Source organism: Schistocerca americana, chromosome 2, assembly GCF_021461395.2.
Source record: "Schistocerca americana isolate TAMUIC-IGC-003095 chromosome 2, iqSchAmer2.1, whole genome shotgun sequence".
In the NCBI taxonomy this organism is placed as follows: Eukaryota; Metazoa; Arthropoda; class Insecta; order Orthoptera; family Acrididae; genus Schistocerca; species Schistocerca americana.
In genome coordinates, this window is record NC_060120.1 from 475,238,186 (window position 1) to 475,255,698 (window position 17,513).

Consider the following 17,513-nt stretch of genomic DNA (forward strand, 5'->3'; position numbering starts at 1 on the left):
ACCCATCTGTAGCCAGCCTTAAGTTACGTTGTGCAAGACGCGACAGTTGGCTGCGACTGCGACGCTGCCCCCTCCTCTTTTCCCACCCTGGCAGACGGCGACACGGCCGCAACACGACTGGAGTCGTCGCCGTTTCCCAAGCTCCGGTCGGCGGCGGCGGATTCAAATACATAAGAAAAATAAGAATTCCGATTTTCTTGCTGTAAAAAATATTGTATGTTAATGCAACAAAGTTACATCGGCTCCCAGAGTTAGTTTTTCGATACAGATTCTCCTTTTACTTTAAAAAATTGAAAAGTATCTCTTCCGGTTTTGCATGTTTTTTTCGCTGTATATTACTTCTCTATCAATTGTGAGGAAAGTAAAAGGCACAAAAAATTGATGTTTGCGTATCTTACAGTTTCACATCACAGCTTGATAATGAGGTGTCTATTTTTCCGATATTCGTCACAGTTATCCCGATACTTAATTTACAAGTAACCTACTGCATAAAATTTGAATTGTGTACAGTGAAAAATGTGGTCGCTGGCTACTTTACGTATGGTTCACGTTAGGTCATACATCGGTGCCGATGAAAAGAAGCTAACATATCGAAATTATTTTTTAAGTTGAGATCAGATTGATATCGATCTCCGTTTCCGAGATTTGGGCTCATATATCTCCGGGAGCGTCGCGACTAGCCGCCAGTTCTGTCGACGCGCAACGAGAATCGTGTGGTCATCACACGATAGAGAATGCATTTGTTTTGTTTCGCTGACACATTTGGACCTAATGAAACCATTTTATGTCATATTCCTCCGGTATGAGTTACTAATATTTCTCCATATGCTCTTGACAATTTCATTTAAAATGCCACGAAACGTAGGTTTCTTAAAGCCAAGTGATGAAGCAGAACCCATTTTCTTGGTTTTGCTGAGGCATCTGAACCTGTTCCAAGCTTATTTCTCTGATACGAGTCCCGAATATTCCTCCATGTGTTTTTGCACATTTCACCTAAAATTCCAATGAAAGATAAGTTTATTAACAATAAGCGCACGCTAGCGTCATTGCATTGTTTCAAGTTCTCGACAACAAGATACGGTTACACCTTAAACATCTCTAGAATTTTTATTCTGAACGTCTACAGTATACACTGGCAGAAATGTGGCAGAAATAATGTCCGTGCTTGTTCACAAAATTTCCCCAAATTATACTTGTCAGTTTCTCCCATGCAGAAACTTTTGGAACAAGCTAAGGCAACTTTCATAGCCGACTGACTCTTTATTCCCATCGAAATGAACTTCCATATTCTTGTATTCTGACAGCATACATCGTTATGAATGACATCAACATTTAATCTTGCCAAGCTGCACTCAAAAGATGACTCCAGGATTTACAAAAGACGAATTTCAATTGTGAACTGTCAGACCAGAAGGGCCTTGTAAAACAGTAGTGCACTTTTAGCACAAGTTTTTTGAGCATCATCTTCTACCAATGAATTGAAGTGAATGTGACAAATTACTTATTGCAGCATACTGTTTGCGCAATCTGTTGAGAAACGCCTTCCTCAAAAACGAACATCTATTGATTACAGAAAGCTGTACAACAATCTGGTGGTGGTTTTTCACAACTAGAAGGTATCATCAAGACACCAATCTACCGTTTACTTTCAAAGTGAAGGTATTGTAAAATGTAACTTTCTCGTTGTACTTTAGATTGTTCATTTTATAATGTATTTGCCGTTTTCAATTTTTAGCGTCACAAAAAAGAGTAATGCGAAAATTGACCTTCAAGTTCATTTTCATCATTCTAATTCTACATCTGCATGGATTATACTGATTTTCATAACAGGCCTGAAAAATTTGCATTAATGGGAAAATATTATATATTTCACTCACCTGCCAGTTTCAACTGTGCACCAATTTCTTCCCAAATTCTGTCTCTGAACATAGTGTCTCTATATTTAGGGTTCTTCAAATCGTAAAGGCAAGGCTGTTGCGAGACCAGCTCACAGAGCATCACATCCTGTGAGTGGCTCATTTCAGTTTTCCTTGACTGGCTCGACATCTTTCTCGCAGCCGTACGTCTTTGCTTTGTGTCGTGCGACTTCCGTCGCAACACTGCTCACTGGTGCAGTGCTGCGACAGCTGCCGCAACAGTCGCGCGTCGCATCCCAAACTCGAACTGCGCATGCGCCAGCGGACAACTTCTGACGTCACGTAGCGACCCGTCGCAGTCGCTAGTGTGCGTCGCGCCTTGGACAACGTACCTTTACTACCTTTAAACACCTCCATGCTAGAGCCCGTTATTTAATCAAACAGGGTAAGCGTTGGGAACGATTCGTTTCTTCCCTTGGTTCTACTGTCCCTCTGTCATGGGTCTGGGCTACACTTCGTTCTCTCCAAGGTTGCCATCGGCAGTCCACCTTCCCAGGCCTTCACCTCCCAGATGGCATTTGTACGGACCCATTAGTTCTTGCAGAACATCTTGCAACCCATTTTTCAGTGGCGTCAGCGTCAGCCTCCTATCCAGCTGCTTTCCTTCATCAAAAACAGCTGGCTGATGCTTCCACCTTATGTTTCACCCCTTGTGAGTCAGAATCTTACAACGAACCTTTTACTGAATGGGAATTTCTTTCTGCTCTGTCTTCTTCTCATGATACGGCCCCTGGCCCAGATTCCATTCATAACCAACTGCTGCAACATTTCAGTGCTCCACAACGGCAACATCTTTTTCGGGTGTTTAACCGTATCTGGCCCCAGGGTGACTTCCCTTCTCAGTGGAGGGATAGCATTGTGGTTCCTGTCCTTAAGCCTGGTAAGAACCCCCTATCTGTTGACAGCTATCGGCCAATTAGTTTGACCAATGTTGTTTGTAAGTTAGTTGAAAGCCCGTCGGCTCAATTGGGTCCTCAAATCTCGGGATCTATTGTCGCCTTGCCAGTGTGGCTTTCGAGAGGGACGGTCTTCAATCGATCATTTACTTCGCTTGGAATCCGCAGTTCGGCAGGCTTTTTCCCAGCGCTGCCATTTGGTTGCAGTGTTTTTTGACCTTCGCAAGGCCTATGACACGGCCTGGCCCCATCACATCTTACTTACCCTTCATCAGTGGGGTCTTCGGGGCCCACTCCCGATTTTTATCCGCCAGTTCCTGATCCATCGGTCATTCAGAGTTCGAGTTGGTACTGCTTTTAGTTCTCCACGGACCCAGGAGACGGGCATCCCACAGGGTTCTGTCTTGAGTGTCCTTCTTTTCCTCATTGCTATAGATGGACTTGTGGCCTCTGTCGGTGCCTTGGTCGCCCCTGCCCTGTATGCGGATGATTTCTGCATTTGGGTTAGTTCCTCCTCGATGGCATCTACAGAGCGGCAGCTCCAGGTAGCTATACGGCGTGCCTCTGCATGGACCTCTCACACGGGTTTCAATTCTCTCCTTTAAAATCGCAGGTGGTCCACTTCTGTCACCGCACTACGATCCACCCTGATCCAGAGCTCTATCTCGCTGCACAACGATTGCCTGTGGTCCCACAGTTACGTTTCCTGGGTCTTTTTTTCGACAACAAGCTCACTTGGCTGCCCCATATCAGACTCCTGAAGGTAGGATGTTTCCGTAAACTCAATGTCCTTCACTTCCTTGCCCACTCCTCTTGGGGTGCGGACCGTTCCCTCCTCCTCAGTCTTTATCGTGCTCTAGTTCTGTCTCGCTTGGACTATGGTTGTCAAGTTTCCTATTCTATCCTGTTCCCAGACCATGGACGTAGCCCACCCGACTCCCGCCCTCGGGTGGGTTTACCGGTTAGGCTGCGCCTTGCGTCTCTTTGCCGTGATTTTCAGCTTCCTTCTTTTTCCTGTCTTCCTCGCTCCCTCCCCTCCACCCCTCCTTGGTTAGTTCCTCGGCCTCAAATTCGGATGGATCTCCGCCGAGGTCCGAAAGATTCCATCCCCCCCGGTGGTGTTCCGTTCCTTTTTCCGCCAAATTTTATGGGAGTTTCGGGATGCTGTTGTTTTTTACACTGATGGCTCTAAATCTGCTGATCATGTTGGGTATGCCTTCACGTCCTCTGTTGGAACGTAAAGTCATCTGCTGCCACCTACATGTGGGGTGTTTACTGCGGAATTGATGGCAATTTCCCAGGCCCTTACCTTTATTAAACAATCCCAACACAACCGCGTTTTGTTATATACGGACTCGATGAGTGGCCTTCTTGCTGTTGACCGGTGTTTTTCGCGCCATCCCTTGGTCTCTGCCATCCATGACCATCTAGCTGGTATTCACCGTGCTGCTTGTTCCATTGACTTCCTTTGGGTGCCTGGCCATGTGGGTATCCCGGGTAATGAGATCGCTGATCGTTTGGCTGGGGGAGCAGTTACTTACCCCCCGTTTTCTGTAACCCCTCCTGCAGCGGATTTACGGCTTCACATCAAATCCCACTTCGCGCAGTCATGGGCCAATTCTTGGGAGGCTACTCCCCTGTCCAATAAACTTCGTGCAATTAAGGTGACACCAGGCCCATGGCGTTCTTCCTTTCGCCTCTCCCGAAAGGACTCGTCCACACTGTGTCGTCTCCGCATTGGCCATACCAGGCTGACCCATGGTTTTCTTTTGCGTCATGAGCCACCCCCGCTATGTGGTTGTGGAGCCTTCCAGTCAGTGGCCCACATTTTGGTTGAATGCCCCCTTCTTTTGGCTCTGCGTGCTAAGTACAGACTCCTCCACACTTTACCTTTGATGTTGGCTGACGATTCCCGGATGGTCTCTCTGGTTCTCGGTTTCCTCCGGGAGAGTGGTTTTTATTCTCAGTTTTAAGGTTTTTGATCTCTCTCTGGTGTTGGGGCAGGGCGGTGAGTGTTTGTGTGTCTCCCACTGTAGGCAGTGTTCAGAGATTCCCGATTCACCTCCCTGACCGGAATCCTCTTTTCTTCCCGTTTTACACTGTTTTTACTCTTTTTTAAAAGGCTTGGTTAGTCTTTCTATTCCCATACGTTCTTTCTGCATTATAGCAGTTGTACCTTTTAAGTCACAGGTGGTCTTGCCTATGCTGCTTCAGCATAGCGTTGGGTTCGTTCTCTTGCCAACTTCCCTCATTTTGTTTTTACCAATGACAACATGACTGCCTTTTTACGTTTTTACCTTTTTCCGTTTTATTGTTCTGACTTTCCTCAGATGTCCCATTAGCAGAATGGAGCATATTTGAAACAAGGGACTGATGACCTTGCTGTTTGGTCCCTTAAACCTCAAACAAACAACCAACCAACATTCCCTTTCCTCCTTCCTGAATATTGCATTGTATAATGATGTAATTTTGTAGATGCGTTCAGCAGCATATGTGAATTTTGTCTGGTAAAATATATCTTGAATAGAATTAGTGACAAAGTAATAAATGCAAATGTTGTGATGTCATGCCTGATGTGACAGTTTCCCTATATGAAGAGCAAAAATGTAGTAAGCGTTAACCTTTTTTCTGTCATCATTATATGTCATTATAGGTGTGTTTGGTATTTGAAATTGTGTGAAGTTTGTTGCAAGTCAGTGAGTGCTCTGCCTCAAATACTGGTTGACTTAAATCTTGGTATTCACGTGTCATGGCCGACTCTTCTTTCGCCTCCACTCCACCCATTTGATCGGTAGATACTTCTTACACCCACAGCAATTCTTTCCAGAAAGTGATACATGTACCAGGTTTGGTTGAAATTGGTCCACTTTTTCTGATGAGATGAGGAAAACAATTTTTTTTTTTATCTGATTACAAGACCTATAGCTTTTATGAAAACAGTGTCATTGCCACCTAAGAGTACAATGAAGCTTGCCCACAGTCTCCTTCCCCTCCCCCCCCCCCTCCCCTTTTCCTGTAGAGAGCTCACATCTCCTCAGGGAGTACTTGCTTGGACACAACAGTGACACAGCCCTTACAGTGCTACTTCACTTTCCATTCTGCAAGTCTGTCCTCCTCCTCTGTCTTTCTATTGAAGGGTCTTCTTGTTGCCAGTAGTGCTTTGATGTGGTTTATAATTTTGGACACTGGTCAGCACTTAACTCAGTTCCCAATGTGTCAAAGAGAACAGTGCCTCACAAGGCTCTGTGTTGCAACTCTTTTCCTCATTACCATTGATGGGTTAGTACCTTTGTTTGTCCACTGTTTGCCCCTGCATTGCGTTTGGTACGGCTCCCACTTTATAGCCTCAGTTGCACACCAGCTCTAAGGCACCATACAAAGGGCCTCTGTGTGGACCCTATCATATAGTTTCTAATTATCTCCTACAAAAATGCGGGTCATGTATTTCTGCCATCACACTGTCCACCCAGGTCTGGAACTAACTTATACAGCACCTAGATGTTGTAGTACTATCCCATTTCTTGGTCCTCCATTTTGATAAAAAGCAGACTTGGTTGCCCCATATTCATCATCTGAAGACCAGTTGCATGCAGAAGCATAATGCTATCTGTTTCCTTCCCCACACATCTTGAGGTGAGGTCATGTTAATCTTATCCCTATTTACTGGTCCCTACTTTCATCCTAGCTGGACTGTGGTTGACAGGTTTATGGCTCAGCAGCTCCTTTAGTTTTAAAACTTTTAAACCCAGTCCACCATCATGGCTCGGGTCTGGCCACTGGTGTCTTTGACTAGTTCTGTAGACAGTCTCCTTGCCGATGCAGGGATCTTCCCTCCTTAGATTCAATGGTACCAGTTCTTGGTCTCCCATTCTCTTCACATGTGAGGGGTGTCTTCCTCCTGAATCACTTGGGTAGGATTACCAGTTGGACTGTGCCTTGTTTCCCTCTGCGAAGATCTCAATCTCCCCTGCCGGGACTGTGCTACCCACGGGTTTCTTCACACTCACCCTTTGGATGGTGCCCAGCCCATAGATTAGGTATTAGAATGTTCTAAAGTCTTGGTTGCCCCATGACCTTTCAGCATCTGTTACATCTAGTACTCAGAGTTCCAGAATGCTGCCATAATTACACAGATGGCTCTAAAACTGGAGGACAGACAGGATATGCTTTATCTCCTGCCAGCATGAAACATCATTCGCTGCCAGGAGTATGTAGTATGTTTATAGCAGAGCTGACAGCTGTTAAGAGACCTTCATTTTATTAAATGAGCCTCCCTTGACAAAGTTTTAATATGTACATGATTCATTGAGCAGTCTCCAGGTTATTGACTGATGCTAATCTCGCCAGATTTTGGTCACTGCTACTTGTCACCTTCTCACTGACCTTCGTCGTGCTGCCTGCTTAGTTGTCTTTCTTTGGCTCCCAAGTCGTGTGTCTCGCCGCTCCCAGGGACAGTGAGATATTTGCTCGCTCAGTAATAGAGCAATGTATGGTGGCTACTGCCCATCTTATAAACTCTGCATAATCAAGGAGACTACGGCAGCATGGTACTCTTCCTTCTGCTTCTCCTAAAAGGAATGCTCAGTCCTATGTTGCCCTCATCAGTCATATGAGGTTAACTTATAGTTTTGTTGTGTAACGAGCCAGCTCTGTGGTTGTAGAGCATGCAGACAGTAGCTCATATTTGGTGGAATGCACTTTCCTTTTGGCCCTCCGTTCCAAGTATTGACTTCTTGACTTGTTCTCTATAAGCTTCGCAGATGGCTCATGGGTAGTTTGAAGTGGTTCTCACTTTTCTCTCTGAAAGTGGTTTTTATGCTCAATTATAAGGTTTTAATCTACCTCCAGAGCAAAGGAAGGGTGGGTGGGGAGGGCTGGCTCACGCTGTATACTAGATCTGAGGCATCCCCAACCGTACCTTGATGAACAGGTTACTCTTTCAACCTTCTTTTACTCCGTTTTAAGGACTTTTAGATTCAGTTTGCCACCTTTTCATTGCATCCAATTTTCTATTCTAGGTGTCTCACTTTGTTGAATAGTGGTGGGCACTCTTGACTAATGGATCAGGGGTGGGACAGCTGTGACATTTCTTATTGCATGCTGAGCTCCGTGTATGCCCACATGCTGTTCCCTGTTACCTTCATCCAGGTTTTATTATTGATTGTGCAAGTAATGTCCATTACATTTTTAGTCATCTTGCTTTTATTGTTATGACTCCTGATTAAATCATAAAACATTTTCAGGGGCTATCTCTATTTCGGATGCACCACTCTTGGTTCAAAGGACTTATGGCTTTCTTGTTTGGTCCCCTACCTCTCTCCCTCCCAGATCAACCAACCAACAATCTCTGGTAGGCCTGGTAGTCTAGCGGTAAAGTGCGAGCCTGGAAACCGAAATCTTGTGTGATTGAATCTTGGGCAGACTACTTGTTTTTTAACTCTGCCTTTTAATCTAGTTTTCACCTATCAGTGATGTGGGGATTTGCTAGAAATGAAATGTGGTTTGCATTCCATGTTAAACTGTAGATGTTGGGTAACTAGTTAGCTGCATGCGAGTTGCCAAACTGATGTCCGGTTGATAGACTTGCTCCAGGCCATTGAACAACACGGCATTCTCATTACCAGAATCTATAAAAAATATTCGCTGTCCATTCATATTATTAATTACAGTCCTTCACAGCCTTTTTCTGCCTTTATGTGAAGGCTAATCTCAGCCACTACTGTAGGGATTTTGATGCTGACAGCAGATAGGCACTGGAGATTCCAAGTTCTCTTGAGCCGTAGATGTTGTCTATACCACATTTAATTGGCGTTTGAAATGACATCTCATGACATGTGGGAGCTGCTGCGGATTAACATGCCATCTGCAGCAGCAAGAGCATGGCCCAGTGGTGATTGCCAGCTAATGGACAGCTCTTACAACCAATACAGGGCACAAACGTGCGGGTGACAACCAAGCCAAGAAATGACACTGGCAGTGTGGCACTTTTTGATACTCTGCTCACAGTATTAGACAGGTTGTGGTAAGTTATGTGAAAGTGATGATATCCAGTTACTCAGTTCTGTGAAGTTTAATCATAATTACACAAATTACCACTACACCACACAAGTCATCCAGCCATGGATACTACCAGTACATATGCAGGACAAGTCAATAGTTACTTATAAATACAGTAAAAAAGGATGATGATGATGATGATGATGATGATGATGATGATGATGATGATGATGATGATGATGATGATGATGATGTGTGAAATCCATTGATGAAGCTAGCAAGTTAATTTGATTTTAAAACTTTGATTCATGGGTTGAAATATCCATACACATAAACAGAGTTTGCCAGTGAAAAATAACAAAATACCTACCTAAGAAAAGTGCAACAGTAGAGGATATTTTGGTGTCTGCAAAAAATTTGTGTACAGGTTCATGATCAGTAACCAAATATTGATACATTTCTGTTATTTATACAGATGACATATTTAGTTTTCATTTTCGTACATAGGCAGTATAGAGTGCTGAGAAAATATGCCATATTTTGTAAAATATTTTAAGGTTATTTTTTAGGTTTCCAATATCAGTCTACATCCATCGAACTCTCATAAAGCATGGATAAGTCTGTTTTTGCTTTAAGGCAGTATAACCTATAAACAAGACAACGCTCTTACACAGCTCAATATAGTATTACTGCCGTTGGAAAATTGTTACTTGTAATCCTTATGTTCTTGCAAGAATGTACAGGTCCATTTGTTCACGAAGTTTAGAAATTAGTAGACAAACAGGTACAAAAATATAAGTACTTCAGTGAAACAATATTGTAGCCAGGGTGACTGACAAGTAGTTTGTTAGAATTGTTTAATGAAAACCCTTGCCTGTGCTCTTGGGGTGGTCTACCAAGCCAGAAATATAATTGAATTAATGGTAAACATTTGACAACATTAATGTTCAGTTACATTTATTACTTCTAAGAGTAAAACTCCAGTCCAATTCTGTCATATATTTATTAATTCTCAGGAAGATAGTACTAAGATTCAGTCTATTGCATATCAGCTACATTCACCTTCAGTAGTTTCAAACTTGATGCAACGCACGAAATGGCTTCAAAACCTGTTAACAGAAAAGTATTTATAAATGTTAATGAAGTATGCTTCCTACATAGAATTTAAAAAGCACCATATTCCTGTAAAAATCTACATTTATACAATATGCTAGCTTTTATTATGATTATCATTGTGGGTCATGTTACTTAGTGAAATGTACTTGTTGTTCGTATATTACACATCCATATTATTAATAATATCACATTTGTTTTTAATATAATGTTTGTATCTGTTATGATCTCTAAAAATAAAAAGGTTTTTTTTTTCACATTATAGTTCGCAGGTTTCTACCAAACTTTTATTTACTGTGAATAGTTTATTCATGCTGTTAATAGTTAAAAATGAAGCTGATTATGTTTGTTAACATTTTAATTTCATAATATGGAATACAAATAAGATGTAAAACATCTATCTCTAGTGACAATGGAACATGCAACCTCATTATTATAAGTCTAGAACATTATGTGCCATTTTGGTTAACACGGTTGAAATGCCTTGTACTTGGAAAACTTCAGAGTCAACTGATCTTCATATCATACAAGTGTGAAGAAGATGAAAAAGGGCCAACCTTTAAGGTCTCATTGTGAGTTCAACAACTTTTACTGTGTGCGATTTCTGACTGTGGTAAAAGGAATCCCATTAATGTAGTTCATTTTTGATATCTGTAATTGTAATATATTCATTGCACAAAATTGCAAATTATATTACCACCATAACTGACCAAGTGCTTTCATATTATTTATGCTTACTTTGTAGGAACAAAGGGGAGATGAAAGTTCCAGTGAAGAAGATGAAGAAAAAGCAAAGGGAGGGAAAGGAGATAGTGAATCATCTGACAGCTCTGAAGAAGATAGTGAAGAGGAGGTAGGGTCAATTCCACTTACTAGATACATTTGTATGCATTACAAACTTTTTCTTTAGTTACATTTTTGTGTTTTTCAGGCAAAAGCAAAAGGGGTAGAAAATTTGATTCAAGTAGAGAATCCAAATAGGATTCAGAAGAAAGCTAAGAAATTATCAAGTTTGAATGAGACGGTGAAAACCTCAGCCAAACCAGAGTTGTCTCGAAGGGAAAGGCAAGTTGTTCTTTCACTTACAGGCATTAATAAAAACATTTAGAGAAAACATTGCATGCTCTTACAAAGTCCATTACAGCTTATTTGCTGCATCTGAGTCAAGACTCAATCACTTATCTTAAGGTTACACTTAGATCCAGAAACAGTGTGGACTGGGTGCGGAGACATTATCTTGATCAAAAAATAGCAGACAAGTTGAAAAATAATTCATCAAAAACTGGCAGAAGTAACATGAATTTTACTTTAGATTCTGAATTATAAATACAGTATTATGAAAATCCGAAAGTTATAATTAATTCCATTCATTTTAAAACTGGTGTTAAAGTTTAAACTGAATGAAGTTTTCGTATATTTACAATTAACTAAAATATTATCATAAATTTGGGAAATGGAGAGTGCTTTAAAGGCAGCACTCTCAACAACAAAATTGGGCCTAGCAGTTTTGCCCCTATTTCAAGTACACACACATAGGTATTATTGTGACACTTTTTTAGTGGGTAATTTAAAGCCAATGCTCTTGGAGTAAAGAGCTCAATTGTTCTTACACGTAGGCAGTAAATATTTGGAACAATGCATAAATCCCCTACCGCTATCATTAACAAGATCTAAGTGGTGATGGTTAAATGATTTCTTCATTCCGATCTGTTGGGAAGTACCAGGTGTTGATGACTGTGTGCTTGCTTGTGCATTGTGTATTGTTGTGGAAGAATGTAAAAAAAATAAAGGGAGGCCCAGTACCAGCTCATAGGTTGCTCTTCATAAACAAATACAAGTGGTAAGTGAACTAAATTTCCTCATATAATGGGTATATCTCCAAGGGCACTTTCACATATCCTCATTCCATGGAGTTGTACACAGGTTTGCATTTAAGCCAAGACTTGCCAAATATCTGGTTATCAAGATCTTAGTGCCAGCACCATGTTTCGTATCACTGCCCAAGTGGTGATGAAATTTTCTTCTGTCACTGAATATAAGTAATCTATCTCCAGCTACTGTGCCAACACTTTGGCATGAATTATTGATGTTGTTACATAGGCTGTAGTGAAATACACATTAAATTCAGATACAGGGTGATTCAAAAAGAATACCACAACTTTAAAAATGTGTATTTAATGAAAGAAACATAATATAACTTTCTGTTATACATCATTACAAAGAGTTTAAAAAGGTTTTTTTTTTTTTTTTTTTTTTCACTCAAAAACAAGTTCAGAGATGTTCAATATGGCCCCCTCCAGACACTCGAGCAATATCAACCCGATACTCCAACTCGTTCCACACTCTCTGTAGCATATCACGCGTAACAGTTTGGATAGCTGCTGTTATTTCTCGTTTCAAATCATCAATGGTGGCTGGGAGAGGTGGCCGAAACACCATATCCTTAACATACCCCCATAAGAAAAAATCGCAGGGGGTAAGATCAGGGCTTCTAGGAGGCCAGTGATGAAGTGTTCTGTCACGGGCTGCCTGGCAGCCGATCCATCGCCTCGGGTAGTTGACGTTCAGGTAGTTACGGACAGATAAGTGCCAATGTGGTGGCGCTCCATCCTGCTGAAATATGAATTGTAATTATAATTGAATAGCTCTGCAAGTCGATTTTCCTGGGCTGCGAACAAATGCTTGCTGGATGCGTGCTACATTTTCATCACTCGTTCTCGGCCGTCCAGAACTTTTCCCTTTGCACAAACACCCATTCTCTGTAAACTGTTTATACCAACGTTTAATACACCACCTATCAGGAGGTTTAACACCATACTTCGTTCGAAATGCACGCTGAACAACTGTCGTCGATTCACTTCTGCCGTACTCAATAACACAAAAAGCTTTCTGTTGAGCGGTCGCCATCTTAGCATCAACTGACGCTGACGCCTAGTCAACAGCGCCTCAAGCGAACAAATGTACAACTAAATGAAACTTTATAGCTCCCTTAATTCGCCGACAGGTAGTGCTTAGCTCTGCCTTTTGTCGTTGCAGAGTTTTAAATTCCTAAAGTTGTGGTATTCTTTTTGAATCACCCTGTATATTCCAAGGAAGCAGAGGAACGTGAATGCCTTTACTTCAGAAACGTGATGCATTCCAAGATGGAATATTTGCATTTTCTCTCCCCAGTTACTCTTTTCTTTGTTGTCGCTCCCCTTCACCCCCTATCCACGCGGTCTTTCTTACTTTGGGTATTTTACATATATCTGGATATCTTTGTTAGAAATTTTTCAAAAGCAACAGGATATCATTTATCTGGGTGAACTATGTAAAAGCTGATACTCGTCTGTCTCTTCTTACCCAGTCTGTCTTCAAAGCAATGTGCAATTTACGTTTTGTAATACAACTTAGGATCAAATGTAGTACTTTGTCATGTCATTTGATTGAGCATTAATTTTGCCTCTTCTTAGTGTTGTTTTAGAATGTGAATGATTTTTGCTGTTATGGATGTTGTTACTTAACCTCTCTCTGTGGCATGACAACTTCTGACCCACTTATTGCATCATGCTACGTCAGTTGTTGTGATGGTATCAGTGATTCAAATTCATTTGCAAAACTTGGTCTTTATTGAATGCCGGTAGTGAAAAATAAAAGGGTATAGTATTGGGTCATATAGGTGGCTGAATAAATCACCTCTGTCAATCTAATATCCTGAAAATGCCTGTTCCAGGATACAGAACAGCCTTCGTTCAAGGTGGTGGCACACCATACTGTTACAAAACAAATGTTGGACAGCCAATTGTGAAGCATGCAGCTGTAATATATCAAGATAATTGATAGAGTTGATGGTTCTTTTTTCCCTTAAAAAAGATGCAACAATGTGGTCTTTTATCAATTAACTTTAGGGTATGCAGATTGATGCTGCCAGAGGCCCAGGCATTGTTTGTTGACCATTTTGCAATGGTGATAAATGGGTGTTAGTAAAAAATTTATTACATGCTAGGAGATCAGTGATTGCCATATTATGAACTACATTTTATTTCAGACACAATCGTAACCAGTTCTAGCTGATGTTGCTCATCTTCAGATGGTCATGGGTAGTGTTGGCCAAAGCCAGTTGTAATTGTCATAAAATGTGATTTGTGTCTGAAGTAAAAGGACATTCACAGGTGTGATGACACTGGAAAATGTTCGCAGCAAATTCAATCAGTTGTGGCTTATACTATTTCAATGCTCTCAAAGCGTATAGATACAAATCTAAATATTTTTGAAGGATACGATCATCTTAGGTATATGGGGATCTTGTGATATCGACTAAAGAGTCTTATGTGGTAAGCACAAGAAAACCACCTCTAAGTGTCCTGCTTCCACCCCTCCCTTGCCTCCATGAACTGTGGACCTTGCTGCCTCAGTTCATGCTGCAGCAGTATAGATAGTTGTACTGTAGGTGCAATCACAGTGGAGGGTTATATATGGAGAGGCCAGGCTGATATGTGATTTTTGAAGAGGGGCAACAGTCAGGATGATTGATTGATCTGGCCTTCTAACATTAGTTAACATCGCTGTGTGCATTCTGTGAACGACGGAAAGGAAGGGGAATGTACAGCCGCACGAGAACTATTCTACCTTGTAATCAAACTTTGAGATTGCTGAAATACTGACTTCAAGCAAAATATAATTGCAATTCCAAAGAAAGTGGGTACTGACAGATGAGAATATTACCAAACTATCAGATTAATATTTGTGTTGCAAAATAGACATGAATTATTTACGGAGAAATAGAGAAAATGGTACAAGCTGACTGCAAAAAAGATGAGTTCGTGTTCTGAAGAAATGTAGGAACAGGTGAGGTAGTATTGATCCTACAACTTACTGTCAAAGATGTGTTAAAGAAAGGCAAACCTATGCTTATAGCATTTAAGATTTTACAAAGCTTTTGGCAGCATTCTCTGGAATTCACACTTTGAATTTCAGAAGGTGAAAGGGGTAAAAGACAGGGAATGGAATGTTATCTACATTTTGCACAGGGACCAGACTGCATTTACAAGAATCAAATGGCATGAAATGGAAGTAGTAATTGAGAAGGGTGTGAAACATGGTTGTAGCATACCGCTGGTGTTGTTGAATCAGTAATTGAGCATGCAATAAAGGAAACTGAGTTGTTTGGAAAGGGAGAAGCAATAAAAAACTGCGAGGTTTTCGTCTGACATTGCAATTCTCACAAAGCAAAGGATTTTAAAGACCAGTGGAATGGAATATAATGGGTTTTGAAAACAAGGTGTAAGTAAGTTGTTGTTGTTGTGGTGGTGGTGGTGGTGGTGGTGGTGGTGGTCTTCAATCCTGAGACTGGTTTGATGCAGCTCTCCATGCTACTCTATCCTGTGCAAGCTTCTTGATCTCTCAGTACTTACTGCAACCTACATCCTTCTGAATCTGCTTAGTGTATTCATCTCTTCGTCTCCCTCTACGATTTTTACCCTCCACGCTGCCCTCCAATGCTAAATTTGTGATCCCTTGATGCCTCAGAACATGTCCTACCAACTGGTCCCTTCTTCTGGTCAAGTTGTACCACGAACTCCTCTTCTCCCCAATTCTATTCAATACCTCGTCATTAGTTATGTGATCTACCAATCTAATCTTCAACATTCTTCTGTAGCACCACATTTTGAAAGTGTCTATTCTCTTCTTGTCCAAACTATTTATTGTCCATGTTTCAGTTCCATACATGGCTACACTCCACACAAATACTTTCAGAAACGACTTCCTGACATATAAATGTATACTCGATGTTAACAAATTTCTCTTCTTCAGAAATGCTTTCCTTGCCATTGCCAGTCTACATTTTATATCCTCTCTACTTCGACCATCATCAGTTATTTTGCTCCCCAAATAGCAGAACTCCTTTACTACTTTGTCTCATTTCCTAATCTAATTCCCTCAGCATCACCCGACTTAATTAGACTACATTCCATTATTCTCATTTTGCTTTTGTTCTTGTTGTTCATCTTATATCCTCCTTTCAAAACACTGTCCATTCCGATCAACTGCTCTTCCAAGTCCTTTGCGGTCTCTGACAGAATTACACTGTCATCAGCAAACCTCAATTTTTATTTCTTCTCCATGGATTTTAATACCTACTCCGAATTTTTCTTTTGTTTCCTTCACTGCTTGCTTAATATACAGATTGAATAACATCGGGGAGAGGCTACAACCCTGTCTCACTTCCTTCCCAACTGTTGCTTCCCTTTCGTGCCCCTCGACCCTTATAACTGCCATCTGGTTTCTGTACAAATTGTAAATAGCCTTTTGCTCTCTGTATTTTACCCCTGCCGCCTTCAGAATTCGTCTGTAAAGAATTCGCATTAGCATTTTGCAGCTTCGACTTATTAAACTGATAGATCGGTAATTTTCATATCTGTCAGCACCTGCTTTCTTTGGGATTGGAATTATTATATTCTTCTTGAAGTTTGAGGGTATTTTGCCTGTCTCGTACATCTTGCTCACCAGATGGTAGAGTTTTGTCAGGACTGGCTCTCCCAAGGCCGTCAGTAGTTCTAATAGAATGTTGTCTACTCCCAGGGCCTTGTTTCGACTCAGCTCTTTCAGTGCTCTGTCAAACTCTTCACGCAGTATCGTATCTCCATTTGATCTACATCTACATCCTCTTCCATTTCCATAATATTGTCCTCAAGTACATTGCCCTTGTATAGACCCTCTATATACTCCTTCCACCTTTCTGCTTTCCCTTCTTTGCTTAGAACTGGGTTTCCGTCTGAGCTCTTGATATTCAAAGGTCTCTCTAATTTTCCTGTAGGCAGTATCTATCTTACTCCTCTAGAGATAACCGTCTACATCCTTACATTTGTCCTCTAGCTATCCCTGCTTAGCCATTTTGCACTTCCTGTCGATCTCATTTTTGAGACATTTGTATTCCTTTTTGCCTGCTTAATTTACTGCAGGGAAAGGCCAAATGCTGCACAGTGTGCAGATGTGCGGTAGTGCTGCAATTTGTAACTTCATGCATATATCAGTAAAATGACTGATTTTTCCAAAAACAGCCTGTAAAATAGTTGCATCTAAAAAAATTGATATATGTACACTACATACATAATTACCAGTGGTTAAAACTACTTTATGCTCCGTGAAAGTTTTTTGCATATTTGCACAGTTATTAATTTTGTGATTCAGTGTATTCATTAACATTATGGACAAGTTTTAGTCAAGTGACATTTTAGTTTATTTTTGAAAGCACACACATTTTCTATTATCTTTATATGGTTCAGCAAACTGTTGTATATAAGGCGTCTAGCTTTTACAGGCTCTTTGTCAGTTTGTGTGTTTGTTGCCCTTGACATTTTTCTCATTAGAAATATACTTGAACTCACTTTATCACAAATATTATTTACATGCTTCTCCCATGTCAAGTACCTGTCCACTGTCATGCCCAGGAATTTATAAGTTTCTGTCTCTTTTAGAACCAAGTCTCCAAGCCTGACAGTTATATTATTAAAGTTAGGTGTTTTGTTTGCATTTATGTGTGTATATGTGGTTTTATTTACATTTAAAAAAAGGCTATTTCCTCTGAAATAATTGTTTCCATTTTCCAAAT

At 41.0% G+C, this 17,513-nt stretch overlaps 1 protein-coding gene across 1 annotated transcript in view; it reads left to right on the forward strand.

The window, feature by feature from the left end:
- Positions 1–17,513, forward strand: part of LOC124596255 (28 kDa heat- and acid-stable phosphoprotein-like) — a 69,942-nt gene that overhangs the window by 27,287 nt on the left and 25,142 nt on the right. The window contains exons 3-4 of the mRNA XM_047135329.1: positions 10,668–10,775; positions 10,854–10,987. Coding sequence (XP_046991285.1) covers positions 10,668–10,775; positions 10,854–10,987 — 242 coding nt within the window. The remainder of the gene's footprint in view (positions 1–10,667; positions 10,776–10,853; positions 10,988–17,513) is intronic.